At 50.2% G+C, this 27,963-nt stretch overlaps 1 protein-coding gene across 1 annotated transcript in view; it reads right to left on the reverse strand.

Moving 5' to 3' along the window:
- Positions 1–27,963, reverse strand: part of CD81 (CD81 molecule) — a 205,697-nt gene that overhangs the window by 40,437 nt on the left and 137,297 nt on the right. Inside the window, exon 3 of the mRNA XM_030201213.1 lies at positions 19,221–19,318. Within this exon, the coding sequence (XP_030057073.1) occupies positions 19,221–19,318 (98 nt within the window). The remainder of the gene's footprint in view (positions 1–19,220; positions 19,319–27,963) is intronic.

Genomic DNA, 27,963 nt, shown 5'->3' on the forward strand with positions numbered 1-27,963 from the left:
AAACTAGAAATGGGGGGAAGGCCGACAGTCGCTCAAAAGAGCATGGTTCGGGATAAGGTATCTTTCAAAGATATCACCATAACAGGGAAGATAGAGTATCCTGATAGTGAGGTTGCAAAAGAGATTGTAGTAGATCGGGTATCTTTAAATAACAATAAAAATCAGACAAAAGATTGCCAATTAATACTGTCAAGTACTAAGCATGATGTACTTAGGAACAACAAACATAGTTTGAAATGTCTATATGCGAATGCCAGGAGCCTAAGAAATAAGATGGGGGAGTTAGAATATATTGCACTAAATGAAAAATTAGATATAATAGGCATCTCTGAGACCTGGTGGAAGGAGGATAACCAGTGGGACACTGTCATACCGGGGTACAAATTATATCGTAGTGATAGGGTGAATCGGATTGGTGGAGGGGTAGCATTGTATATTAACGAGAGCCTTGAATCAAATAGATTGAAAATTCTGCAGGAAGCAAAACACTCCTTGGAATCACTGTGGATTGAAATTCCATGTGCAAAGGGGAAAAGGATAGTGATAGGAGTGTACTACCGTCCGCCTGGCCAGGACGAACAGACGGATGCGGAAATGTTAAAGGAAATCAGGGACGCAAACAAACTGGGCAACACAATAATAATGGGGGATTTCAATTACCCGCATATAGACTGGGGTAATGTAACATCTGTACACGCAAGGGACATAAGATTTCTTGATGAAATCAAGGACAGCTTCATGGAACAGCTAGTTCAGGAGCCGACAAGAGAAGGAAAAATACTAGACTTAGTCCTTAGTGGTGCTCATGATCTAGTGCAGGGGGTAACGATACGAGGGCCGCTTGATAACAGTGATCATAATATGATCGGTTTTGATATTGGCATTGAAGGAAGTGAAACTAGGAAATCAAGTACGCTAGCGTTTAACTATAGAAAAGGTGATTACGACAAAATGAGAAAAATGGTGAAAAAAAGACTGAAAGGAGCAGCTCGCAGAGTAAAAAACTTGCATTAGGCGTGGATGCTGTTTAAAAACACCATCCTGGAGGTTCAGGACAAATATATTCCACGTATTAGAAAAAAGGGAAAAAAGACTAAACGTCAGCCGGCGTGGCTAAACAGTAAGATAAAGGAAATCATTAGAGCCAAAAAACAATCCTTCAGAAAGTGGAGAAGAGAACCAACTGAAAGTAACAGGATAGATCATAAGGAATGCCAAGCCAAATGCAAAGCGGAGATAAGGAGGGCAAAAAAGGACTTTGAGAAGAAATTAGCGTTGGAAGCAAAAATACATAGTAAAAACTTTTTTAGATACATTAAAAGCAGGAAACCGGCCAAAGAGTCGGTTGGGCCGCTGGACGAAAATGGTGTTAAAGGGGCGATCAAGGAGGACAAAGCCGTAGCGGAGAAATTAAATGAATTCTTTGCTTCGGTCTTCACCGAGGAGGATTTGGGGGGGACACCGGTGCCGGAAAGAATATTTGAAGCGGGGGAGTCGGAGAAACTAAACAAATTCTCTGTAACCTTGGAGGATGTAATGGGTCAGTTCAGCAAGCTGAAGAGTAGTAAATCACCGGGACCTGATGGTATTCATCCCAGAGTATTAATAGAACTAAAAAATGAACTTGCGGAGCTACTGTTAGAAATATGCAATCTGTCCCTAAAATCGAGTGTAGTACCGGAAGACTGGAGGGTAGCCAATGTTACTCCGATTTTTAAGAAAGGTTCCAGAGGAGATCCGGGAAATTATAGACCGGTGAGTCTGACGTCGGTGCCGGGCAAGATGGTGGAGGCTATTATTAAGAATAAAATTGCAGAGCATATACAAAAACATGGACTGATGAGACAAAGTCAGCACGGATTTAGTGAAGGGAAGTCTTGCCTCACCAATCTAATGCATTTTTTTGAGGGGGTAAGCAAACATGTGGACAATGGGGAGCCGGTTGATATTGTATATCTGGATTTTCAGAAGGCGTTTGACAAAGTGCCGCACGAAAGACTCCTGAAGAAATTGCAGAGTCATGGAATCGGAGGTAGGGTATTATTATGGATTAAGAACTGGTTGAAAGATAGGAAGCAGAGAGTAGGATTGCGTGGCCAGTATTCTCAGTGGAGGAGGGTAGTTAGTGGGGTCCCGCAGGGGTCTGTGCTGGGTCCGTTGCTTTTTAATGTATTTATAAATGACCTAGAGATGGGAATAACTAGTGAGGTAATTAAATTCGCCGATGACACAAAATTATTCAGGGTCGTCAAGTCGCAGGAGGAATGTGAACGATTACAGGAGGACCTTGCGAGACTGGGAGAATGGGCGTGCAAGTGGCAGATGAAGTTCAATGTTGACAAGTGCAAAGTGATGCATGTGGGTAAGAGGAACCCGAATTATAGCTACGTCTTGCAAGGTTCCGCGTTAGGAGTTACGGATCAAGAAAGGGATCTGGGTGTCGTCGTCGATGATATGCTGAAACCTTCTGCTCAGTGTGCTGCTGCGGCTAGGAAAGCGAATAGAATGTTGGGTGTTATTAAGAAGGGTATGGAGTCCAGGTGTGCGGATGTTATAATGCCGTTGTATCGCTCCATGGTGCGACCGCACCTGGAGTATTGTGTTCAGTACTGGTCTCCGTATCTCAAAAAAGATATAGTAGAATTGGAAAAGGTACAGCGAAGGGCGACGAAAATGATAGTGGGGATGGGACGACTTTCCTATGAAGAGAGGCTGAGAAGGCTAGGGCTTTTCAGCTTGGAGAAGAGACGGCTGAGGGGAGATATGATAGAAGTGTATAAAATAATGAGTGGAATGGATCGGGTGGATGTGAAGCGACTGTTCACGCTATCCAAAAATACTAGGACTAGAGGGCATGAGTTGAAGCTACAGTGTGGTAAATTTAAAACGAATCGGAGAAAATTTTTCTTCACCCAACGTGTAATTAGACTCTGGAATTCATTGCCGGAGAACGTGGTACGGGCGGTTAGCTTGACGGAGTTTAAAAAGGGGTTAGATAGATTCCTAAAGGACAAGTCCATAGACCGCTATTAAATGGACTGGAAAAATTCCTCATTTTTAGGTATAACTTGTCTGGAATGTTTTTACGTTTGAGGAGCGTGCCAGGTGCCCTTGACCTGGATTGGCCACTGTCGGTGACAGGATGCTGGGCTAGATGGACCTTTGGTCTTTCCCAGTATGGCACTACTTATGTACTTATGTACTTATGTGGTCTGGGAAAGAATGTTGCCAAGACAATTGATTGGTTCAGATGGAACTCCGACACCACCTTTGGCAGGAACTTAGGGTGAGTGCGGAGCACTACTCTGTTATGATGAAATTTAGTATACGGAGCATGAGCTACCAGGGCTTGAAGCTCACTGACCCTACGAGCTGAAGTAACTGCCACCAAGAAAATGACCTTCCAGGTCAAGTACTTCAGATGGCATGAATTCAGTGGCTCAAAAGGAGGTTTCATCAGCTGGGTGAGGACGACGTTGAGATCCCATGACACTGCAGGAGGCTTGACAGGGGGCTTTGTCAAAAGCAAACCTCTCATGAATCGAACGACTAAAGGCTCTCCAGAGATGGCTTTACCCTCTATACGAAGATGGTAAGCACTAATCGCACTAAGGTGATTCCTTACTGAGTTGGTCTTGAAGCCAGACTCTGATAAGTGCAGAAGGTATTAAGCAGGTTCTGTGCAGGACAAGAACGAGGTTCTAGGGCCTTGCTCTCACACCAAACGACAAACCTCCTCCACTTGAAAAAGTAACTCTTTTTAGTGGAATCCTTCCTAGAGGCAAGCAAGACACGGGAGACACCCTCAGACAGACCCAACGAAGCGAAGTCTATGCCCTCAACATCCAGGCCGTGAGAGCCAGAGACTGAAGGTTGGGATGCAGAAGCGCTCCGTCGTTCTGCGAAATGAGGGTCGGAAAACACTCCATTCTCCACGGTTCTTCGGAGGACAACTCCAGAAGTAGAGGGAACCAGATCTGACGGGGCCAAAAAGGCGCTATCAGAATCATAGTGCCTTGGTCTTGCTTGAGCTTCAGCAAGGTCTTCCCCACCAAAGGTATGGGAGGATAAGCATACAGGAGGCCGGTCCCCCAATGGAGGAGAAAGGCATCCGACGCTAGTCTGCCGTGTGCCTGGAGTCTGGAACAGAACAGAGGCAGCTTGTGGTTGGTCTGAGAGGCGAAAAGGTCCACCGAGGGAGTGCCCCACTCTCGGAAGATCTTGCGTACCACTCTGGAATGGAGCGACCACTCGTGCGGTTGCATGACTCTGCTCAGTCTGTCGGCCAGACTGTTGTTTACACCTGCCAGGTATGTGGCTTGGAGAAGCATGCCGAACTGGCAAGCCCAACGCCATATCCCAACGGCTTCCTGACACAGGGGGCGAGATCCGGTGCCCCCCTGCTTGTTGATGTAATACATTGCAACCTGATTGTCTGTCCGAATTTGGATAATTTGACAGGATAGCCGATCTCTGAAAGCCTTCAGTGCGTTCCAGACCGCTCAGAGCTCCAGGAGGTTGATCTGAAGATCTTTTTCCTGGAGGGACCACAGTCCCTGGGTGTGAAGCCCATCGACATGAGCTCCCCACCCCAGGCGAGATGCATCCGTCGTTAGCACTTTCGTGGGCTGTGGAATTTGGAATGGGCGTCCCAGGGTCAAATTGGTCCGAATGGTCCACCAGTGCAGTGAAGTGCGGCAACTGGTGGAGAGGCGGATGACATCTTCTAGATTCCCGGTGGCCTGGCACCACTGGGAAGCTAGGGTCCATTGAGCAGATCTCATGTGAAGACGAGCCATGGGAGTCACATGAACTGTGGAGGCCATATGACCTAGGAGTCTCAACATCTGCCGAGCTGTGACCTGCTGAGACGCTCTGGTCTGGGAAGCGAGGGACAGGAGGTTGTGGGCCCTCGCTTCGGGAAGAAAGGCCTGAGCCGTCTGAGAATTCAGCAGAGCTCCTATGAAGAATTCCAGAGATTGGACTGGCTGGAGATGGGACTTTGGGTAATTTATCACAAACCCCAGCAGCTCCAGGAGGTGAATAGTGCACTGCATGGACCGGAAAGCTCCCGCCTTCGAGGTGTTCTTGACCAGCCAATCGTCGAGATATGGGAACACGTGCACTCCCAGCTTGCGTAGATACGCCACGACCACCACGAGGCACTTCGTGAACACCCGTGGGTCAGAGGCGAGCCCAAAGGGTAGCACACAATACTGAAAGTGCCGTGTGCCCAGGCGGAATCTGAGATACTGTCTGTGAGCTGCCAGTATCGGGATGTGAGTGTATGCGTCCTTTAAATCCAGGGAACATAGCCAATCGTTTTTCTGAATCATTGGTAGAAGGGTGCCCAAGGAAAGCATCCTGAACTTCTCTTTGACCAGGTATTTGTTCAGGCCTCTCAGGTCTAGGATGGGGCGCATCCCCCCTGTTTTCTTTTCCACAAGGAAGTACCTGGAATAGAATCCCTGCCCTTCCTGCCCGGGTGGCACGGGCTCGACTGCATTGGCGCTGAGAAGGGCGGAGAGTTCCTCTGCAAGTACCTGCTTGTGATGGGAGCTGAAGGATTGGGCTCCCGGAGGACAATTTGGTGGAGGAGAGGCCAAATTCAGGGCGTATCCGCACCGCACTATTTGGAGAACCCACTGGTCGGAGGTTATTAGAGGCCACCTTTGGTGAAAAAGTTTTAACCTCCCCCCGACTGGCAGATCGTCCGGCACGGACACTTTGATGGCGGCTATGTTCCCATGGATCCAGTCAAAAACCCGTCCCCGGTTTTTGCTAGAGTAGGAGGCGCCAGGGGCTGCTTAGGCGCACGCTGTTGACGGGAACGAGCGCGCTGGGACTGTCCCTGTGCCTGAGGAGGCCTTCGGGCCGGCTGGGTGTACCTACGCTTGTTGTAGGCGTAGGGCGCAGCCTGCCTGGCCCGGGAAAAACTTCCACCTGCTGAGGTGGATGCTGAAGGCGCACGGTGGGAGAGTTTGTCGAGGGCGGTTTCCCGCTGATGTAGTTGGTCCACCAACTGCTCGACCTTCTCACCAAAAATATTATCCCCCCAGCAAGGGACATCAGCCAGCCGCTGCTGGGTGCGGTTGTCCAGGTCAGAGGCACGCAGCCATGAGAGCCTGCGCATCACTATACCTTAGGCCGCAGCACGAGATGCCACATCACAGGTGTCATATATACCCCTGGACAGGAACTTTCTGCACGCCTTCAGTTGCCTGACCACCTCCTGAAAAGGCCTGGACTGCTCCGGGGGGAGCTTGTCAACCAGGTCCGCCAGTTGCTTCACATTATTTGCATGTGTATGCTCGTGTAGAGCTGGTAGGACTGGATGCGGGTCACGAGCATTGAAGATTGGTAGGCCTTCCTCCCAAACGAGTCCAGAGTGCGAGACTCCCGCCCCGGGGGCGCCGAGGCGGTATCCCTCGAACTCCGTGCCCTCTTGAGAGCAGAGTCCACGACCGCCGAGTCATGAGGCAATTGAGGCCGCATTAACTCTGGGTCTGAGTGGATCCTGTATTGGGACTCCGCTTTCTTGGGGATGGTGGGATTAGATAAAGGTCTCAACCAGTTCCGAAGCAGTGTCTCTTTGAGGACATTGTGCAACGGTACCGTGGAGGACTCTCTAGGTGGTGATGGATAGTCGAGGACCTCGAGCATCTCAGCCCTCGGCTCATCTACATAGACCACGGGGAAGGGAATGCAGATCGACATATCCCTGACGAAGGAGGCAAAGGAGAGGCTCTCAGGTGGCGAGAGCTTTCTCTCTGGTGAAGGAGTGGGGTCGGAGGGAAGGCCCACAGACTCCTCTGAGGAGAAATATCTGGGGTCCTCCTCCTCCCCCCACGAGGCCTCTTCCTCGGTGTCGGACATGAGCTCCTGTAGCTCAGACCTCAACCGGGCCCGGCTCGACTTTGAGGCACCGAGTCCTCGGTGGCGTCGTCGAGCGGTGGACTCCCACGCCGGCGGGGATGAAGCTCCCTCCATCGACGGGGACTCCACCTGCGTGGTGATCGAGACCGGCGCCGCATGCGGCGTCGGCGTCGAAGGCCTCGGCACCGGGCTACAGCACGCCGGCGCCTCCATCAACGGCGCCGAGGGCGCAAGCACCCCCGGCGCCGGCACAGTCTGGCGCATTAGCCCTTCCAGGATCCCCGGAAGGATGGCTCGGAGGCACTCGTCCAGGCCCGCTGTCGGGAAAGGCGAGGGGGCCGGTAGAGGTGTCGGTGCCGGAAGCTGTTCGGGTCCAGGAGACGGCACCGAAGTGCTGGCACCCTGACGTGACGATACCTCTACTACAGAGGGGGACCGCTCCTCTCGGCGCTGCCGCTTCCTCGGCGTCGAGTCGTCTCTGGAGCCGGGAGCCATAAGCGCCGTGGGCGACCGATGATGGTGCTTTTTTGTCTTTTTCTGGTGCCCGTCATCGGCGCTCAGCGGTACCGAAGAGGAGGAGGTAGATCCCCCTCGGCCTCGAGTCCGACAGGGTTCGGTCCCGAGGGCCCTGGGTAGAGGGGTGACCGGGGCCGATTGCCCACGTGGCCGCTCACCCCTGCCTTCTCCGGAAGACCGGCGGGCCGACGGGACCTGTACTCCTGGGGTCGTTGCCGTCGGTGCCAATTTCGTGGACATCGGTACCGGTACCAAAGATCCGGCCGTCGACGTCGAGGGGCCGGCGCAAGTTCCAAATAGACGGTCCAGTAGAACTTGCCTCGCCACCTGTGTCCGTTTCCGTAAACCGAGACACAAGGTGCACGTCTTGGTATCGTGCTCCGGCCCGAGGCACCGGAGGCACCAAGCGTGAGTGTCGGTCTGCGAGATATGCCGGCCGCACCGACCACACTTCTTAAATCCACTCGGGACCTTCGAGGACATCGACGGAAAAATCGCGTCGGCGAAGTCAAAGTCGTCGATGGTGGCGGTAAATTTCACACCTCGAAAAATAAATCGACCGCGCGGCCACAAGGCCGCAACGATACGCCCCTGCTAAAAGACGAGGGAAAAAGCGAATGCTACATACCTGTAGAAGGTATTCTCCGAGGACAGCAGGCTGATTGTTCTCACTGATGGGTAATGTCCACGGCAGCCCCTCCAATCGGAATCTTCACTAGCAAAGTCCTTTGCTAGTCCTCGCGCACCGCGCATGCGTCTTCCCGTCCGAAACCGGCTCGAGCCGGCCAGTCCAGTATGTAGCAAGACAATACAAGGGAAGACTCAACTCCAAAGGGGAGGCGGGCGGGTTTGTGAGAACAATCAGCCTGCTGTCCTCGGAGAATACCTTCTACAGGTATGTAGCATTCGCTTTCTCCGAGGACAAGCAGGCTGCTTGTTCTCACTGATGGGGTATCCCTAGCCCCCAGGCTCACTCAAAACAACAACCATGGTCAATTGGGCCTCGCAATGGCGAGGACATAACTGAGATTGACCTAAAAAATTTACCAACTAACTGAGAGTGCAGCCTGGAACAGAACAAACAGGGCCCTCGGGGGGTGGAGTTGGATCCTAAAGCCCAAACAGGTTCTGAAGAACTGACTGCCCGAACCGACTGTCGCGTCGGGTATCCTGCTGCAGGCAGTAATGAGATGTGAATGTGTGGACAGATGACCACGTCGCAGCTTTGCAAATCTCTTCAATAGTGGCTGACTTCAAATGGGCTACCGACGCTGCCATGGCTCTAACATTATGAGCCGTGACATGACCCTCAAGAGCCAGCCCAGCCTGGGCGTAAGTGAAGGAGATGCAATCTGCTAGCCAATTGGATATGGTGCGTTTCCCCACAGCCACTCCCCTCCTATTGGGATCAAAAGAAACAAACAATTGGGCGGACTGTCTGTTGGGCTGTGTCCGCTCCAGATAGAAGGCCAATGCTCTCTTGCAGTCCAATGTGTGCAGCTGACGTTCAGCAGGGCAGGAATGAGGACGGGGAAAAAACGTTGGCAAGACAATTGACTGGTTCAGATGGAACTCCGACACAACCTTCGGCAGAAACTTAGGGTGAGTGCGGAGGACTACTCTGTTATGATGAAATTTGGTGTAAGGAGCCTGGGCTACCAGGGCCTGAAGCTCACTGACTCTACGAGCTGAAGTAACTGCCACCAAGAAAATGACCTTCCAGGTCAAGTACTTCAGATGGCAGGAGTTCAGTGGCTCAAAAGGAGGTTTCATCAGCTGGGTGAGAACGACATTGAGATCCCATGACACTGTAGGAGGCTTGACAGGGGGCTTTGACAAAAGCAAACCTCTCATGAAGCGAACCACTAAAGGCTGTCCCGAGATCGGCTTACCCTCCACACGGTAATGGTATGCACTGATTGCACTAAGGTGAACCCTTACAGAGTTGGTCTTGAGACCAGACTCAGACAAGTGCAGAAGGTATTCAAGCAGGGTCTGTGTAGGACAAGAGCGAGGATCTAGGGCCTTGCTGTCACACCAGACGGCAAACCTCCTCCATAGAAAGAAGTAACTCCTCTTAGTGGAATCTTTCCTGGAAGCAAGCAAGACGCGGGAGACACCCTCTGACAGACCCAAAGAGGCAAAGTCTACGCTCTCAACATCCAGGCCGTGAGAGCCAGGGACCGGAGGTTGGGATGCAGAAGCGCCCCTTCGTCCTGTGTGATGAGGGTCGGAAAACACTCCAATCTCCACGGTTCTTCGGAGGACAACTCCAGAAGAAGAGGGAACCAGATCTGACGCGGCCAAAAAGGAGCAATCAGAATCATGGTGCCTTGGTCTTGCTTGAGTTTCAACAAAGTCTTCCCCACCAGAGGTATGGGAGGATAAGCATACAGCAGGCCCTCCCCCCAATCCAAGAGGAAGGCATCCGATGCCAGTCTGCCGTGGGCCTGAAGCCTGGAACAGAACTGAGGGACTTTGTGGTTGGCTCGAGATGCGAAGAGATCCACCAAGGGGGTGCCCCACACCTGGAAGATCTGCCGCACTACACGAGAATTGAGCGACCACTCGTGAGGTTGCATAATCCTGCTCAGCCTGTTGGCCAGACTGTTGTTTACGCCTGCCAGATATGTGGCTTGGAGCACCATGCCGTGATGGCGAGCCCAGAGCCACATGCTGACGGCTTCCTGACACAGGGGGCGAGATCCGGTGCCCCCCTGCTTGTTGACATAGTACATGGCAACCTGGTTGTCTGTCTGAATTTGGATAATTTTGTGGGACAGCCGATCTCTGAAAGCCTTCAGAGCGTTCCAGATCGCTCGCAACTCCAGAAGATTGATCTGCAGATCGCGTTCCTGGAGGGACCAGCTTCCTTGGGTGTGAAGCCCATCGACATGAGCTCCCCATCCCAGGAGAGACGCATCCGTGGTCAGCACTTTTTGTGGCTGAGGAATTTGGAAAGGACGTCCCAGAGTCAAATTGGACCACATTGTCCACCAATGCAGGGATTTGAGAAAACTCGTGGACAGGTGGATCACGTCTTCTAGACCCCCAGCAGCCTGATACCACTGAGAGGCCAGGGTCCATTGAGCGGATCTCATGTGCAGACGGGCCATGGGAGTCACATGAACTGTGGAGGCCATGTGGCCTAGCAATCTCAACATCTGCCGAGCTGTGATCTGCTGGGACGCTCGCACCCGCGAGACGAGGGACAACAAGTTGTTGGCTCTCGTCTCTGGGAGATAGGCGCGAGCCGTCCGAGAATCCAGCAGAGCTCCTATGAATTCGAGTTTCTGCACTGGGAGAAGGTGGGACTTTGGATAATTTATCACAAACCCTAGTAGCTCCAGGAGGCGAATAGTCATCTGCATGGACTGCAGGGCTCCTGCCTCGGATGTGTTCTTCACCAGCCAATCGTCGAGGTATGGGAACACGTGCACCCCCAGCCTGCGAAGTGCCGCTGCTACCACAGCCAAGCACTTTGTGAACACCCTGGGCGCAGAGGCGAGCCCAAAGGGTAGCACACAGTACTGGAAGTGACGTGTGCCCAGCTGAAATCTCAGATACTGTCTGTGAGCTGGCAGTATCGGGATGTGCGTATAGGCATCCTTCAAGTCCAGAGAGCATAGCCAATCTTTTTCCTGAATCATGGGAAGAAGGGTGCCCAGGGAAAGCATCCTGAACTTTTCTTTTACGAGATATTTGTTCAGGGCCCTTAGGTCTAGGATGGGACGCATCCCCCCTGTTTTCTTTTCCACAAGGAAGTACCTGGAATAGAATCCCAGCCCTTCTTGCCCGGATGGCACGGGCTCAACCGCATTGGCGCTGAGAAGGGCGGAGAGTTCCTCTGCAAGTACCTGCTTGTGCTGGAAGCTGTAAGACTGAGCTCCCGGTGGACAATTTGGAGGTTTTGAGGCCAAATTGAGGGTGTATCCTTGCCGGACTATTTGGAGAACCCACTGATCGGAGGTTATGAGAGGCCACCTTTGGTGAAAAGCTTTCAACCTCCCTCCGACTGGCAGGTCGCCCGGCACTGACACTTGGACTTCGGCTATGCTCTGCTGGAGCCAGTCAAAAGCTCGCCCCTTGCTTTTGCTGGGGAGCCGAGGGTCCTTGCTGAGGCGCACGCTGCTGACGAGAGCGAGCGCGCTGGGGCTTAGCCTGGGCCGCAGGCTGTCGAGAAGGAGGATTGTACCTACGCTTGCCAGAAGAGTAGGGAACAGTCTTCCTTCCCCCGAAAAATCTTCTACCTGTAGAGGTAGATGCTGAAGGCTGCCGGCGGGAGAACTTGTCGAATGCGGTGTCCCGCTGGTGGAGATGCTCTACCACCTGTTCGACTTTCTCTCCAAAAATGTTGTCCGCACGGCAAGGCGAGTCCGCAATCCACTGCTGGAGTCTATTCTCCAGGTCGGCGGCACGCAGCCATGAGAGCCTGCGCATCACCACACCTTGAGCAGCGGCCCTGGACGCAACATCAAAGGTGTCATACACCCCTCTGGCCAGGAATTTTCTGCACGCCTTCAGCTGCCTGACCACCTCCTGAAAAGGCTTAGCTTGCTCAGGGGGAAGAGCATCAACCAAGCCCGCCAACTGCCGCACATTGTTCCGCATGTGTATGCTCGTGTAGAGCTGGTAAGACTGGATTTTGGCCACGAGCATAGAAGAATGGTAGGCCTTCCTCCCAAAGGAGTCTAAGGTCCTAGGGTCTTTGCCCGGGGGCGCCGAAGCATGCTCCCTAGAACTCTTAGCCTTCTTTAGGGCCAAATCCACAACTCCAGAGTCGTGAGGCAACTGAGTGCGCATCAGCTCTGGGTCCCCATGGATTCGGTACTGGGACTCAATTTTCTTGGGGATGTGGGGATTAGTTAAGGGTTTTGTCCAGTTCGCAAGCAATGTCTTTTTTAGGACATGGTGCAAGGGAACAGTGGACTATCCTTCCTTAGGTGGAGAAGGATAGTCCAGGAGCTCAAACATTTCAGCCCTGGGCTCGTCCTCCACTACCACCGGGAAGGGGATGGCCGTAGACATCTCCCGGACAAAGGAAGCGAAAGACAGACTCTCAGGAGGAGAAAGCTGTCTTTCAGGAGAGGGAGTGGGATCAGAAGGAAGACCCTCAGACTCCTCGTCAGAGAAATATCTGGGGTCTTCCTCTTCCTCCCACGAGGCCTCACCCTCGGTGTCAGACACAAGTTCACGAACCTGTGTCTGCAACCTCGCCCGGCTCGACTCCGTGGAGCCACGTCCACGATGGGGGCGCCGAGAGGTAGACTCCCTCGCCCGCATCGGCGAAGCTCCCTCCGCCGACGTAGTCGGGGAGCCCTCCTGGGAGGTGGCCGCAGTCGGCACCGCACGCGGTACCGACGTCGGGGACCTCACCCCGGGCGATGGGCCAGCCGGCGCCTCGCTCGACGGTACCGGAGGCGCAAGCACCGCCGGTACCGGAGGGGTAGGGCGCAACAGCTCTCCCAGAATCTCTGGGAGAACGGCCCGGAGGCTCTCGTTCAGAGCGGCTGCAGAGAAAGGCAGAGAGGTCGATGCAGGCGTCGACGTCAGAACCTGTTCCGGGCGAGGAGGCTGTTCCGGGCTGTCCAGAGTGGAGCGCATCGACACCTCCTGAACAGAGGGTGAGCGGTCCTCTCGGTGCCGATGCCTGCTGGGTGCCGACTCCCTCGGCGACCCAGAGCTCTCGGTGCCGACACGGGGAGGAGACCGGTGTCGATGCTTCTTCGACTTCTTCCGAAGCATGTCACCGGAGCTCCCCGGCACCGACGAGGAGGACATAGAATCCAGCCGTCGCTTCCTCGGGGCCGAGGCCGAAGGAGGTCGGTCTCGGGGGGGGCTGTACCGCAGGAGCCCTCAGGGTAGGAGGAGACCCACCCGAAGGCTCACCGCCACCAGCAGGGGAATGGACAGCCCTCACCTGCACTCCCGACGATGCACCACCGTCCGACGACATCAGCAGACGGGGTCCCGGTACCACCGACGTCGATGCAGCTATCCGATGTCCCGGCGCCGATGCAGAGGGCCGATGCCTCGATGCACTCGATGCACTGGCGGCCGAGGATGAAGCTCTGGACGCTGACGACGTCGATGCACTCGATACCCTCGGTGCCGATGCCGACGAAGAGCCCGAGAACAAAACGTTCCACTGGGCCAATCTCGCTACCTGAGTCCGCTTTTGCAAAAAGGAACACAGACTACAGGCCTGAGGGCGGTGCTCGGCCCCCAGACACCGAAGACACGACGCGTGTCTGTCAGTGAGCGAGATGATCCGGGCGCACTGGGTGCACTTCTTGAAGCCGCTGGAAGGCTTCGATGTCATGGGCGGAAAAATCACGCCGGCGAAATCAAAATCCGAAATGACGAATTTGAGCACCAAAAGTTTTAGGGAGAAAATCTCGACCGAGGCCGAAAAGAGGCCTACCCCGACGACGAAAGAAAATTTACCGGGGCAAAGACTGAAAAATACGGGAAGGGGCAAACGAAGCCTGGGGGGCTTCCGGAGTACTTCCCGATAGTTTTTAAGGATTTTCCGAAGAAAAAAATAACACGCCAAAGAAAAGGACGCACGAGGTCGACTTTCCGGGGCTCGACACGGCGAAAACACGACCGTACCGAGTGCGGACAAAAGAAGACTGGCCGGCTCGAGCTGGTTTCGGGCGGGAAGACGGCCGCGCATGCGCGGTGCGCGCGAGGACTAGCAAAGGACTTTGCTAGTGAAGATTCCGATTGGAGGGGCTGCCGTGGACGTCACCCATCAGTGAGAACAAGCAGCCTGCTTGTCCTCGGAGAACGAGTACTTCTCTTTTTTTTTGTTTGTTTTTTTTTAAATAAAACAAAGAAACGAAGAAAAAAAGCACAACGAAGAAATCTCGCGGCGAAAGCGCGATCCGGTTTCTGGGGCTGACAGAGAGAGAGACGAACGCGGCTCTCTCCAGCAAGGAAAAGAAAAGACTGAGCGGGGAACGGTCGCGCACGAGCGGGAAGACGGCTGCGCATGCGCAGTGGGCGTGCCCTGTGTGCGGGACCGCCCGTAAAGTTTTGTTCCGGTTGGTGGGGGCTGCCGTGGACGTCAACCTAGTCGTGAGAACAAGCAGCCTGCTTGTCCTCGGAGAACTGACGGGGCCAAAAAGGCGCTATCAGAATCATGGTGCCATGGTCTTGCTTGAGCTTCAGCAAGGTCTTCCCCACCAAAGGTATGGGAGGATAAGCATACAGGAGGCCGGTCCCCCAATGGAGGAGAAAGGCATCCGACGCCAGTCTGCCGTGTGCCTGTAGTCTGGAACAGAACAGAGGCAGCTTGTGGCTGGTCTGAGAGGCAAAAAGGTCCACCGAGGGGGTGCCCCACTCTCGGAAGATCTTGCGTACCACTCTGGAATGGAGCGACCACTCGTGCGGTTGCATGACTCTGCTCAGCCTGTTGGCCAAACTGTTGTTTACGCCTGCCAGGTATGTGGCTTGGAGAAGCATGCCGAACTGGCAAGCCCAATGCCACATCCCGACGGCTTCCTGACACAGGGGGCGAGATCCGGTGCCCCCCCCCTGCCTGTTGATATAATACATTCCAACCTGATTGTCTGTCCGAATTTGGATAATTTGGTAGGACAGCCGATCTCTGAAGGCCTTCAGTGCGTTCCAGACCGCTCGGAGCTCCAGGAGGTTGATCTGAAGATCTTGTTCCTGGAGGGACCACAGTCCCTGGGTGTGAAGCCCATCGACATGAGCTCCCCACCCCAGGCGAGATACAACCGTCGTTAGCACTTTCGTGGGCTGTGGAATTTGGAATGGGCGTCCCAGGGTCAAATTGGTCCGAATGGTCCACCAGTGCTGTGAAGTGCGGCAACTGGTGGAGAGGCGGATGACATCTTCTAGATTCCCGGTAGCTTGGCACCACTGGGAAACTAGGGTCCATTGAGCAGATCTCATGTGAAGGCGAGCCATGGGAGTCACATGAACCGTGGAGGCCATATGACCTAGGAGTCTCAACATCTGCCGAGCTGTGACCTGCTGAGACGCTCTGGTCTGGGAAGCGAGGGACAGGAGGTTCTGCGCCCTTGCTTCGGGAAGGAAGGCCTGAGCCGTCTGAGAATTCAGCAGAGCTCCTATGAATTCCAGAGATTGGACTGGCTGGAGATGGGACTTCGGGTAATTTATCACAAACCCCAGCAGCTCCAGAAGGTGAATAGTGCACTGCATGGACCGAAGAGCTCCTGCCTCTGAGGTGCTCTTGACCAGCCAATCGTCGAGATACAGGAACACGTGCACCCCCAGCTTGCGTAGATACGCCGCAACCACCACGAGACACTTCGTGAACACCCGTGGTGCAGAGGCGAGCCCAAAGGGCAGCACACAATACTGAAAGTGCTGTGTCCCCAGACGGAATCTGAGATACTGTCTGTGAGCTGGCAGTATCGGGATGTGAGTGTAAGCATCCTTTAAATCCAGGGAACATAGCCAATCGTCTTTCTGAATCAGTGGTAGAAGGGTGCCCAAGGAAAGCATCCTGAACTTCTCTTTGACCAGATATTTGTTCAGGCCTCTCAGGTCTAGGATGGGGCGCATCCCCCCTGTTTTCTTTTCCACAAGGAAGTACCTGGAATAGAATCCCTGCCCTTCCCACCCGGGTTGCACGGGCTCGACCGCATTGGCGCTAAGAAGGGCGGAGAGTTCCTCTGCAAGTAACCTGCTTGTGATGGGAGCTGAAGGATTGGGCTCCCGGTGGGCAATTTGATGGAGTAGAGACCAAATTCAGGGTGTATCCGCACGGCACTATTTGGAGAACCCACTGGTCGGAGGTTATAAGAGGCCACCTTTGGTGAAAAGCTTTCAACCTCCCCCCGACCGGCAGGTCGTCCGGCATTGACACTTTGATGGCGGCTATGTTCCCATGGATCCAGTCAAAAGCCCGTCCCCTGCTTTTGCTGTGGAGGCGCAGGGGGCTGCTTAGGCACACGCTGTTGACGGGAACGAGTGCGCTGGGACTGTCCCTGTGCCTGAGGAGGCCTTCGGACCGGCTGGGTGTACCTACGCTTACTGTAGGCATAGGGTGCAGCCTGCCAAGCCTGGGAAAAACGTCCACCTGCAGAGGTGGATGCCGAAGGCGCCCGGTGGGAGAGCTTGTCGAGAGCGGTTTCCCGCTGGTGTAGTTGGTCCACCAACTGCTCAACCTTCTCGCCGAAAATGTTATCCCCCCGGCAAGGGACATCCGCCAGTCGCTGCTGAGTGCGGTTGTCCAAGTCAGAGGCACGCAGCCATGAGAGTCTGCGCATCACTATACCTTGGGCCACAGCTCGAGATGCCACATCACAGGTGTCATAGATACCCCTGGACAGGAACTTTCTGCACGACTTCAGCTGCCTGACCACCTCCTGAAAAGGCCTGGACTGCTCCGGGGGGGGGGGGGGGGGGGGGGGGGGGGAAGCTTGTCGACCAGGTCCGCCAGTTGCCTCACATTGTTCCACATGTGAATGCTCGTGTAGAGCTGGTATGACTGGATGCGGGTCACGAGCATGGACGATTGGTAGGCCTTCCTCCCAAACGAGTCCAGAGTGCGAGACTCCCGCCCCAGGGGCTCCGAGGCGGTATCCCTCGAACTCCGTGCTCTCTTGAGAGCAGAGTCCACGACCGCCAAGTCATGAGGCAATTGAGGCCGCATCAACTCTGGGTCAGAGTGGATCCTGTATTGGGACTCCGCTTTCTTGGGGATGGTGGGATTAGATAGTGGCTTCAGCCAGTTCCGAAGCAGTGTCTCCTTAAGGACATTGTGCAACAGCACCGTGGAAGACTCTCTAGGTGGTGATGGATAGTCGAGGACTTCGAGCATCTCCGCCCTCGGCTCATCCACAGTGACCACGGGAAAGGAAATGCAAATAGACATATCCCTGACAAAGGAGGCAAAGGAGAGGCTCTCAGGGGGCGAGAGCTTCCTCTCCGGTGAAGGAGTGGGGTCGGAGGGAAGGCCCACAGACTCCTCTGAGGAGAAATATCTGGGGTCCTCCTCCTCCCCCCACGAGGCCTCCTCTTCCTCAGTGTCGGACATGAGCTCTTTCAGCTCAGACCTCAACCGGGCCCGTCTAGACTGCGAGGAACCACGTCCTCGAAGATGGCGTCAAGCGGTGGACTCCCGCGCCGGCGGGGACGAAGCTCCCTCCATCGACGTCAACGGGGACTCCACCTGCGTGGCGGTTGACACCGGTGCCGCAAGCGGCGTCGGAGGCCTCGGCATCGGGCTAGAGCACACCAGCGCCTCCATCAACGGCGCCGGGGGCGCAAGCACCCCCTTGTGCCGGCAGAGTCTGGCGCATCAGCCCTTCCAGAATCCCCGGAAGGATGGCTCGGAGGCACTCGTCAAGGCCCGCTGGCGGGAAAGGCAGGGGGGCCGGTGTGGGTGTCGGAAGCTGCTCGGGTCCAGGAGACGGTACCGAAGTACCCACGGACTGACGCAGCGACACCTCTTCAACCGAGGGGGAACGCTCCTCTCGGCACTGCCGCTTCCTGGGCGTCAAGTCCTCCCTCGAGGTACCGGAGCTGGCAGTCCCGTGCGCCGTGGGCGACCGATGACGGTGTTTCTTTGCTTTCTTTCGATGCCCGTCATCGGTGCCCGAGGCACCAAGAGTGAGTATCGGTCTGCGAGATCTGCCGGCCGCACAGACCACACTTTTTTAATCCGCTCGGGACCTTCGAGGACATCGACAGAAAAATCGCGTCGGCGAAGTCAAAGTCGTCGACGGTGGCAGTGAAAAGCACACCCGAAAAAGAAAACGACCGCACAGCCACAAGGCCGCAACGAAGAACCCTCGCAGCTAAGAACGACGAGGACACACTTTTCTTTTTTTTTTTAATTCGATAGAAAAAATACGCAAACGCGTACGTGAAACAGAAAAAAGCCGCGGCTAGGCCGCAATCCGGTTTCCGGGGCTGACAAAGAGAGAGAGACAATAACACGTCTCTCTCCAGCGCGGAATAGAAAAAAACTGAGCGGGAACAGTCGCGCACGGGCGGGAAGACGGCCGCGCATGCGCGGTGGGTGTGCCCTGCGTGCGGGACCGCCCGCGAAGTTTTTTTCCGGTTGGTGGGGGCTGCTGTGATCGTCAACCCAGTCGTGAGAACAAGCAGCCTGCTTGTCCTTGGAGAATATGGTTTATAACTTTGCTAATCTAAGGGGAATTTTTTCTGTTAACCTGTTAACCACAGAAGCAGGTGGGTGGAGAAACAGAAATATGGTTACTGGGAAGATGATTTCGCAAACCAGAATGACTTTGCTGATGTTAAGTAAAAATGCTATAATAATTTAAAAACTGAAATCCTCTAGAACACAGGGGACATCAACTTGGGGAAATGGACTCTATAATAAAACCCATTAACACTTGAAAGGCGAAGAGCAAAAAGAAGCCCTATAAATTAGAGAAAAGCCCTCAATCCTCTTAATTCCTCCACCCCTCAAAACTGCTCTACTACCCCCAAATCGAACCCCTGCAACTGCGCTATCACCCCACAAACTTCCACCACCTACAAAAACTACATGCTGCAACTGCCCATCACACACTCAATGCATAAACAGAGGGGTTGGAAATCATTCCATGAACCATACTCTGCATGTTGTCACCACTTACATAGTTCTAAACTTCCATTGGGTTGAAAAGAATAAGAAGGGTAGACAGGATCTTTTGCTTGGACATGGTGTCCATTTACACATGTTGTAATTAGGCAAAACTCGTATTTGACTAATCACAGGACAGAAACACAGTAAAAGGCTGAGCATCTAAGAAAGCCCTTTTATGCATGTGGAATCTGGAACACTTCCCTCTGCCTCTCAGTTAGTATCTCACCGTTCCCAGCAGGCACTGCGATTCCTGAATTGCTCCATAGCAGCCCAGAAAGCCCACAAACATCATCACTGCGCCAACAGCAATCAAGATGTAGATCCCTGAAAGAGGAGAAAGGAAAGGCAAATCAACATCCCAACACAGCATGCGTGCAATCTTCATTCATGTACTAGAGGGTGGGGCCTTGGCAGGGTTTTGTGATCCTCTGGAATAGGAAAACTTCTAGGCCCAATTTTTTTTTTTGAGTCTCACCTGTTCTCTACACAGGGAAAATCACCTGTTCTCTACACAGGGAAAATAATCCTTTAAGTCCAGCTCTGAATCTGGAGGGGGGGGGGGGGGGATTTTCCTTATTGAAACACTGGCTGAATGTTTGGAGAGGACTGATTAAGAGCGATGACCCACTCATTTTAAAAATGAAAGGAAGGAAAAAGGGAAGTTCACATTAAAACACAAGCCTGGCCCAGCTTACAAGCTATGAAGTCCAAGGCATAACCCATCACTGTTTATCCACAGACCAGTAAAGTCTAATCCTGCTAAAGCTCCACCACAGCCCTCCATAGTAGCCAGAAGAAAGCGAGGGTTTTGGTACGCTAGATTTACTGGGCAAATCAACCTGAGCTGTATGCCCAAAAACACAAAATTCTGCTACTGCAGTTTTGTGGCCTTCAGCTAACATTTAGGGCTAGATGCTATATATGGGGCAGAAAAAGGCATTATTCTATAAGCCGCGCTTAGAGTTGTGTGTGGTTTATAGAATTGTGCTTATGCCCAAGCGCTAATGGCCAAGGATTGCATCTAAATTTAAGTGCGGCCATTTGCACTAACTGAAACGTGGTGCAAACGTATGCGCCTACATTAGAAGTAAAAAGACAGTAGAAAGTGGGCTGATGACTCAAGAGACCAGGACAACAGTCTGTGATCTTTAATAGTTTTATTATTAAGGACTCAACATATTTTGCGCTATGTCACATGATCTGAGATACACTATTTCAGCGTTTATGCTGAAACTTGACAAGGATCTTTTTAAAGACCAACCCTTTGCTCCAGTACCCAAAGAATACCTTTCATTGAATAATTACTTATTTGTTCAAGCTAAGAAGACTCCTGAGGCAGGCCTGTGGCTGAAACACAGATCTGTGTTGAGTCCTTAGTAATAAATCTATTAAAGATCACAGACTGCTGTACTGGTCTCGAGTCATCAGCCCACTTGCCACTGTCTTTTTACTGCTGTTCTCTCCGTGGGATTTTGGCATTCTTCCACCCCTGGTGGATTTTCACTGGATCTGCAACTATGTTAGAAGTGTAGCCCCATTATTCTACAACGCATGTTAATTTTAAGAATGCCCCCGTTCCACCCATGCCCATCCCCATTTCTGCACTCCCTTTTTCAAATCGTGTGTAAAATTAAGGGGCGGATCCGGCACCTAAATTTATACACAAACTTCAATTTAATTAGTGCCAATAATTGTTCGTTACAAAGCCAATCATTGGCGCTAATTTATTATTTATTTATTCATGGCTTGATATATTGCTTTAACTGACAGATCAAAGCGGTTTACAAATAAGATCAATAGCATAGAAAAGAACTACAATAATTAGACAGGAAAGTAAAACATACATACAAGAGAACTACACTATTAACAAATAGTGTCCAACAAAACTGGTAGTCATACACATTCCTTTCCAGATACCGACACCCAAGAGAGCTCACTCACTGGAATATGCCTGCCGGGATAACCATGCCTTCAAAAGTACCTTAAATTTCTTGAGATTGGTTTCACTGCATATGAGTAATAGCATGGAGTTCCACAGATACAGGGCCGCACTTCCTTTCCATTTGTGCTAAATGGGGTCTTGGTAAAACGATGCAATAGTCATTAATGGAACGCAATACACATATGAAATGGTCAGCGATGAGAGGTATAAAGGTGTGCCCTAGTGAAAGGATTTGAAGGCCAAAAGCAAGGTTTTGAAATGAATCCATTATAAGACTGGTAGCCAATGATGATCTTTCAAGAAAGGAGTAACATGATCATATTTCTGTAAATGACAGAGTAAGCGGATGGCTGTGTTTTATAATGTCTAATCTTTTGAGTACTGAGTTAGAAATAGTTAAGTAAATAATATTGCAATAGTCCAAGTGTGTCATGAAAACTGAAAGAAGTAGAGAATGAAAAGTATCAAGATCAAAGAAAGGCCGCACTGATTTTAACTGACATAGAAGAAAGAACTGAGATTTACGTAAGGCAGAAACTTGAGGCTCAAAAAGCAGAATCGAGAATTACTCCTAAAATAGCGAAAGCTAATTACAGGAGAGATCCAGGTATCGAATAGAAAAAATGGAACAGTAGGGATTGAAAGATGACCAGTCAGCCAACAGGCCATCGTCTTGTCAGGATTCAGCACAAGGCGGTAGTCAGCGAGCCACCGGGCAACTGCACGTAGGCAGAGTAAAAGGGGTTGTAAATCAAGATTGGAGGCACTAACCTTGTAAAGCAGTAAAATATTGTCCACATAAATGTGAAAAGAAATACAAAACTAGAGTGGCCAAAGGACTTAAGTAAATATTAAACAAAAGGGGGGAAGAATAGAACCCTGTGGAACCCCACATACCAGTGATTTATCAGAGGGAGTGGTGGAACGTTAACATGAAATGAATGATCCATAAGAAATAAACTGAACCAAAGCAAAACACAGCCAGAAATCCCCAGAGATTCTAACTGTGAAAGTAACAAACAGTGATCTACTAAGTGGAATGCTGCTGAAAGATCTAATGAGATAGCTAAAGTAAGATCGTGACCGTCTAGGTTAACCTAAGAAAAGAAGCCAAAATAGTTTCAGTACTACAGGCTGCCCTGAAACCAGATTGTCTGGCATATAACTACCGTATTTTTCGGACTATAAGACGCACTTTTTTTCCCCCAAAATTTGGGAGGAAAATGGGGGGTGCGTCTTATAGTCCGAAGGTAGATTTGGCTGGCTGGCTGGCCGCCCACCCTCCGAGTTCGGGATCGCCCTCCCCCCGGCCCTGTCACCACTTCTCCCTACTCACGTCACGCGATCTTCCCTGGTGGTCTAGTGACGTTGGGGCAGGAAAGAGCTCCCTCTTTCCTGCCCAGCGCGCTGCTCTCCATCCTCCTGTATGCAGCCTGACGGTCTCGGCGAGATTCAAAATGGCCGCCGAGACTTCAATTCTCGGCGGCCATTTTGAATCTCGCCGAGACAGTCAGGCTGCTTACAGGAGGATGGAGAGCAGCGCGCTGGGCAGGAAAGAGGGGGCTCTTTCCTGCCTCAACGTCACTAGACCACCAGGGAAGATCGCGTGACGTGAGTAGGGAGAAGTGGTGACAGGGCCGGGGGGAGGGCGATCCCAAACTCTGAGGGAGGGATTCGGACAAGACGCACTGGAGCACCTAGGTTTTAGAGGAGGGAAAAAGGAAAAAAATGGTCCGGTGCGTCATAGTCCGAAAAATACGGTACTTTTGTTCTACAAATTTACTAAGCTGTAGAAAAACCACTTTTTCAACTATCTTTGATATAAAACAGATTAGAAACAGGCCTGTAGTGCACAGGAATAGATGGATGGCTTAACGGAGGCCACCTTCCACTCTAAGGGAACACAACCAAGTGTCAAACTAGAATTCACTAATGTCATTAAATAAGGAGATAAACGCGAGTTGGGTAATTTGATCCAGGATGATAGTAGTGGGTCTACTGAACAAAAAGTGACTCTCGTAGAACTGTAAAACTTACCCAAAGAAACCAGAGTCTTTGGATTGAACGAATCTCACTTCAAAGACGGAAAAATGGATAAATTCAACTGGAAAGAACAATCCATCCCATTTAAGCAAGGCGATGATGTTATAGGAAAGAAAATGGGCAGAGAACAATGTAACTTTTGTACTTTCACAAAGAAATCAGCTAGTGAAGTTGAAGGATTTCTAAATTCAAACCGGCAGAGTCATTGCAAATAAGGGAACTGAATATAGAATGAAGTTCTCTTGCTTGGTTGCTAGATTTAATAACTAGTCGTAAAATAAGTTTGCTTTGCTTTCTGGAGATTGTAAAACTCAAGACACCTAGCACGACAAAGATCAAGATCAGATGGTGATTAGATTTCCTCCACCAACGTTTAGCCTGCCAAAACGGACACTTAAGTAGTCCAAGGTCACTGTGATACCAAGGTTGCCTACAAAATTTCACCTTGGCTATAGTAGCCCGATGGGCAAATTCATCACAAGCTGTAGATAGAATCAAATGCCACAGTGAAACCTGATCAGAAAATGGTAAACTCTGACGGAAAATGAGAATCCAAAGGGGGAAGGATCGACAGGTCTTTTGGAACAGAACATTTAGTTAAATGTAAAGGTACTGAAAGGACATGATGAAGAATGGGCACATGTACAGTGAAGCTCATCATAAAATGATCAAACCATGAAACTAAATTGTAGGGAAAGTATTGGGTTAATCATTTTTTACATATACAGTTTCTGGACAGGAAGCACTGTAGTTTGTTCTTGGACATGCTTTTGGCTAGCTTACAACACATGTTTATCCAAGCTTAGAAGGTATGATACAGCTGCATGTAAATAAAAGTACAAGAATGTACTAATTGTATGGGTCATGAAGTTCATCTAAAAGGAGGTTACTGGGAAAATGAAAAGTAATGATGCAAGTGCAGGATGAGGTAAAACATGGAGAAATGTAGATGGGGAAACTGGGCAGAAAGACCATATAAGGGAATAGATAATTGGACAAACAGGATAGGAACTGATCTAATGGTGAAAGAAGGTGTGTGTGTGTGTGTGTGTGTGTATGTATATATATATATATATATATATATATATATATATATATATATATATATAAAATCAGGGGAATTCGTATAGAATTAGACAACAACCTCCTGCTTGTGTGTTGGATTTATCTCTTGTGTGCTGGATTAATCTCCCGGATGTTGTCTCCTTGCAAGTAATAAAGCTGCCTTAACTGCTTTAAGCCTGACTTAGCCTTGTGGTGTTCGTGAGTATTGGTCAAATTCTTTTAACATAAATGACTAGCAAGAGCATGAAGGTCAAAAGTGGAAGATTGAGAAGTTAATTAAGTCACTTAACCCTCCATTGCCTCATGTAAGCCGCATTGAGCCTGCCATGAGTGGGATAGCGCGGGGTACAAATGTAAAAAAAAAAAAAAAAAAGTGTGCCCTGCACTGACATAAGCCTAAATCTGTAAGGAGAGACTGAAGTGATGCACACAGTAATTATATCATCTACATGGATATTGAAATCACCAACTATAAGCAAGTCTGTATAACTAGTTGCCAAATCCACCATCGTTTGGAGACAATGATCCCCAGTTGGAAGCTGATTAAAGATGGAGGACAATAGAACAGGGAAAGATAAAATGGAGTGTGAGCTTTAATTTTAATAGTCAAACTTCAGGGTAAGGTAGTGTTTGATAGTTCTGTAATTTGCATAGTATCATCATAGAGGAGCGCCAGACCGCCCCCTCTCCTTGATGACCGGGACACCGCTAAGGCTCATGGTCTTAAGTAGTGGGTCATCTCGAGTCCTGAGAAACGGAGACAGGCAGCTGAGCGGACCGGGAATAGTGAGTGATAGCAGAATCAATTAGGTACCAGCACCAATCACACAATATTTCTTATATCTATTGGCTACTTCTAACTTTCTGTTGTATTTTAATACAATTTTGGAGACAGATTTCACAGCCAACACATTCTACAGATATTTGGTTGTCTAATGTTTAGAGTCTGGAGTGGTACAGGACACAGCTGTGTACAGCTAAAGAAACAGAATGAGGGTGGGTGCCATATCCAACACAGAATGTCCCCCCTCAGCACTACCAATTTCCCAGGCTTCCTTGCGGCTTATTTAGTATACACTTATAACCCACCAATCTGAAGAACCCCCATCCTCGGTGGCAAACACCACAAATGATCATAAAAAGACACACACAAAAAATGAAATACACATTATAACACACTCAGCAAGCATCACCCACTCCCCAAATACCTCCAGAAACAAGCCTTAGAACAAATCAGAGGATAATCTGACATAGCAAGTTCTATAATAAATATACATAACTGAAGTGTGCAAATTATACCTGGCGTGAGCCAGAGATGCAACCTCATTTAGCCAAGTTACAGTGGGATCATTTTCACTGCAGTGTGTGGCAGCTCAAGTAACCTAATGGTTAAAGCAGTGGACAAGCCTGGCTCAAATCCCACTGCAGCCCTTTGTTATCTTTGGCAGTCTCTTAACCAGCCATTGCCTCGGGTGCAAAATTAGATTTTACATCCTGCAGAGGCCAGAAAATATCTACTATTGCCGGAATGTAACTGAACTTGAGCTACTATTGAAAAGGTGAGCTAAATGCAAAATCCCTTTCCTTTCCATGTAGCTATCTGTCCCTGCTGCTGTGGTGCCCCTGCCATGGTGAACCGATTTGCCAGCAAATCCAGGTCTGTGAATTGGTACACCAAACCTTCAACTCCGACTCATTTGTTTACTGTCCGACTGATATTAGGCTTTAAATATTTTGTTCTAGATCTAAAGTGCTGGTAAATATAACTTTAGATCCAGGCCAAAGATATGTATATGTAAGTATAAAATGATAAATTTACCATATTACAATGTTTTCTATTTTGAAGCAGAGTCGGAGTTAGTATGTTTTTACCGACTCCACCCAAAAGTTCTTAACTACATAAGTATATTAAATAATGCCATACTGGGACAGACCGAAGGTCCATCAAGCCCAGCATCCTGTTTCCAACAGTGGCCAATCCAGTTACAAGTACCTGGCAAGATCCCAAAACAGTACAATACATTTTATGCTGCTTATCCTAGAAATATGCAGTGGATTTTCCCCCAAGTCCGTTTTAATAATGGCTTATAGACTTTTCTTTTAGGAAGCTATCCAAACCTTTTTTAAACCCTAAGCTAACTGCTTTTACTACATTCTCTGGCAACGAATTCCAGAGTTTAATTACAAGTTCAGTGAAGAAATATTTTCTCTGATTCATTTTAAATTTACTACTTTGTAGCTTCATTGTGTGCATAAGTACATAAGTAATACCATACTGGGAAAAGACCAAGGGTCCATCGAGCCCAGCATCTTGCCCACGACAGCGGCCAATCCAGGCCAAGGGCACCTGGCAAGCTTCCCAAATGTACAAACATTCTATACATGTTATTCCTGGAATTTTGGATTTTTCCAAGTCCGTTTAGTAGCGGTTTATGGACTTGTCCTTTAGGAAACCGTCCAACCCCTTTTTAAACTCTGCTAAGCTAACCGCCTTCACCACATTCTCCGGCAATGAATTCCAGAGTTTAATTACACGTTGGGTGAAGAAAAATTTTCTCCGATTTGTTTTAAATTTACTACACTGTAGTTTCATCGCATGCCCCCTAGTCCTAGTATTTTTGGAAAGCGTAAACAGACACTTCACATCCACCTGTTCCACTCCACTCATTATTTTATATACCTCTATCATGTCTCCCCTCAGCCGTCTCTTCTCCAAGCTGAATAGCCCTAGCCTCCTTAGTCTTTCTTCATAGGGAAGTCGTCCATCCCCGCTATCATTTTAGTCGCCCTTCGCTGCACCTTTTCCAATTCTACTATATCTTTCTTGAGATGTGGCGACCACAATTGAACACAATACTCAAGGTGCGGTCGCACCATGGAGCGATACAACGGCATTATAACATCCTCACACCTGTTTTCCATACCTTTCCTAATAATATCCAACATTCTATTCGCTTTCCTAGCCGCAGCAGCACACTGAGCAGAAGGTTTCAGTGTGTTATCGACGACGACACCCAGATCCCTTTCTTGGTCCGTAACTCCTAACGTGGAACCTTGCATGACATAGCTATAATTCGGGTTCTTTTTTCCCACATGCATCACCTTGCACTTGCTCACATTAAACGTCATCTGCCAATTAGCCGCCCAGTCTCCCAGTCTCGTAAGGTCCTCTTGTAATTTTTCAGAATCCTGTCGCGAGTTAACGACTTTGAATAACTTTGTGTCATCAGCAAATTTAATTACCTCGCTAGTTACTCCCATCTCTAGTCCTAGTATTTTTGGAAAGCTTAAACAAGTGATTCACGTCTATTCGTTCTATTCCACTCATTTTATAGACCTCTATCACATTTCTCCTCAGCTGTCTCTTCTCCAAGCTGAAGAGCCCTAGCCACTTTAGCCTTTCCTCATAGGGAAGTCATCCCATCCCCTATATCATTATCATCATCCTTCTCTGTACCTTTTCTAATTCCACCATATCTTTTTTGAGATGCGGTGAGCAGAACTGCTCAGAATATTCGAGGTGTGGTCGCACCATGGACCGATACAAAGGCATTATAACAGCCTCATTTTTGTTTTCCATTCCTTTCCTAATAATACCTAATATGCTACTTGCTTTCTTAGCCACCGCCGCACGATGACCAGAGGGTTTCAACATATCAACGATGGCATCTAGATCCCTTTCCTGGTCGGTGACTCCTAATGTGGAACCTTGCATTACGTAGCTATAGTTTGGGTTCCTCTTTCCCACATGCATCACTTTGCACTTGCTCACATTAAATGTTATCTGCCATTCACAGCCCTGGCTAACCTCACAGGGGTACATGCCCCTAAAACCATTCATTTACCGTTGGACTTGATGAAAAAACACCTATATGAGGAGTCGAAGAAGCCTATTTAAAAAGGCAACATAAGCGCCTAT

The sequence above is a fragment of the Microcaecilia unicolor genome, chromosome 4 (genome assembly GCF_901765095.1).
Source record: "Microcaecilia unicolor chromosome 4, aMicUni1.1, whole genome shotgun sequence".
NCBI lineage: Eukaryota > Metazoa > Chordata > Amphibia > Gymnophiona > Siphonopidae > Microcaecilia > Microcaecilia unicolor.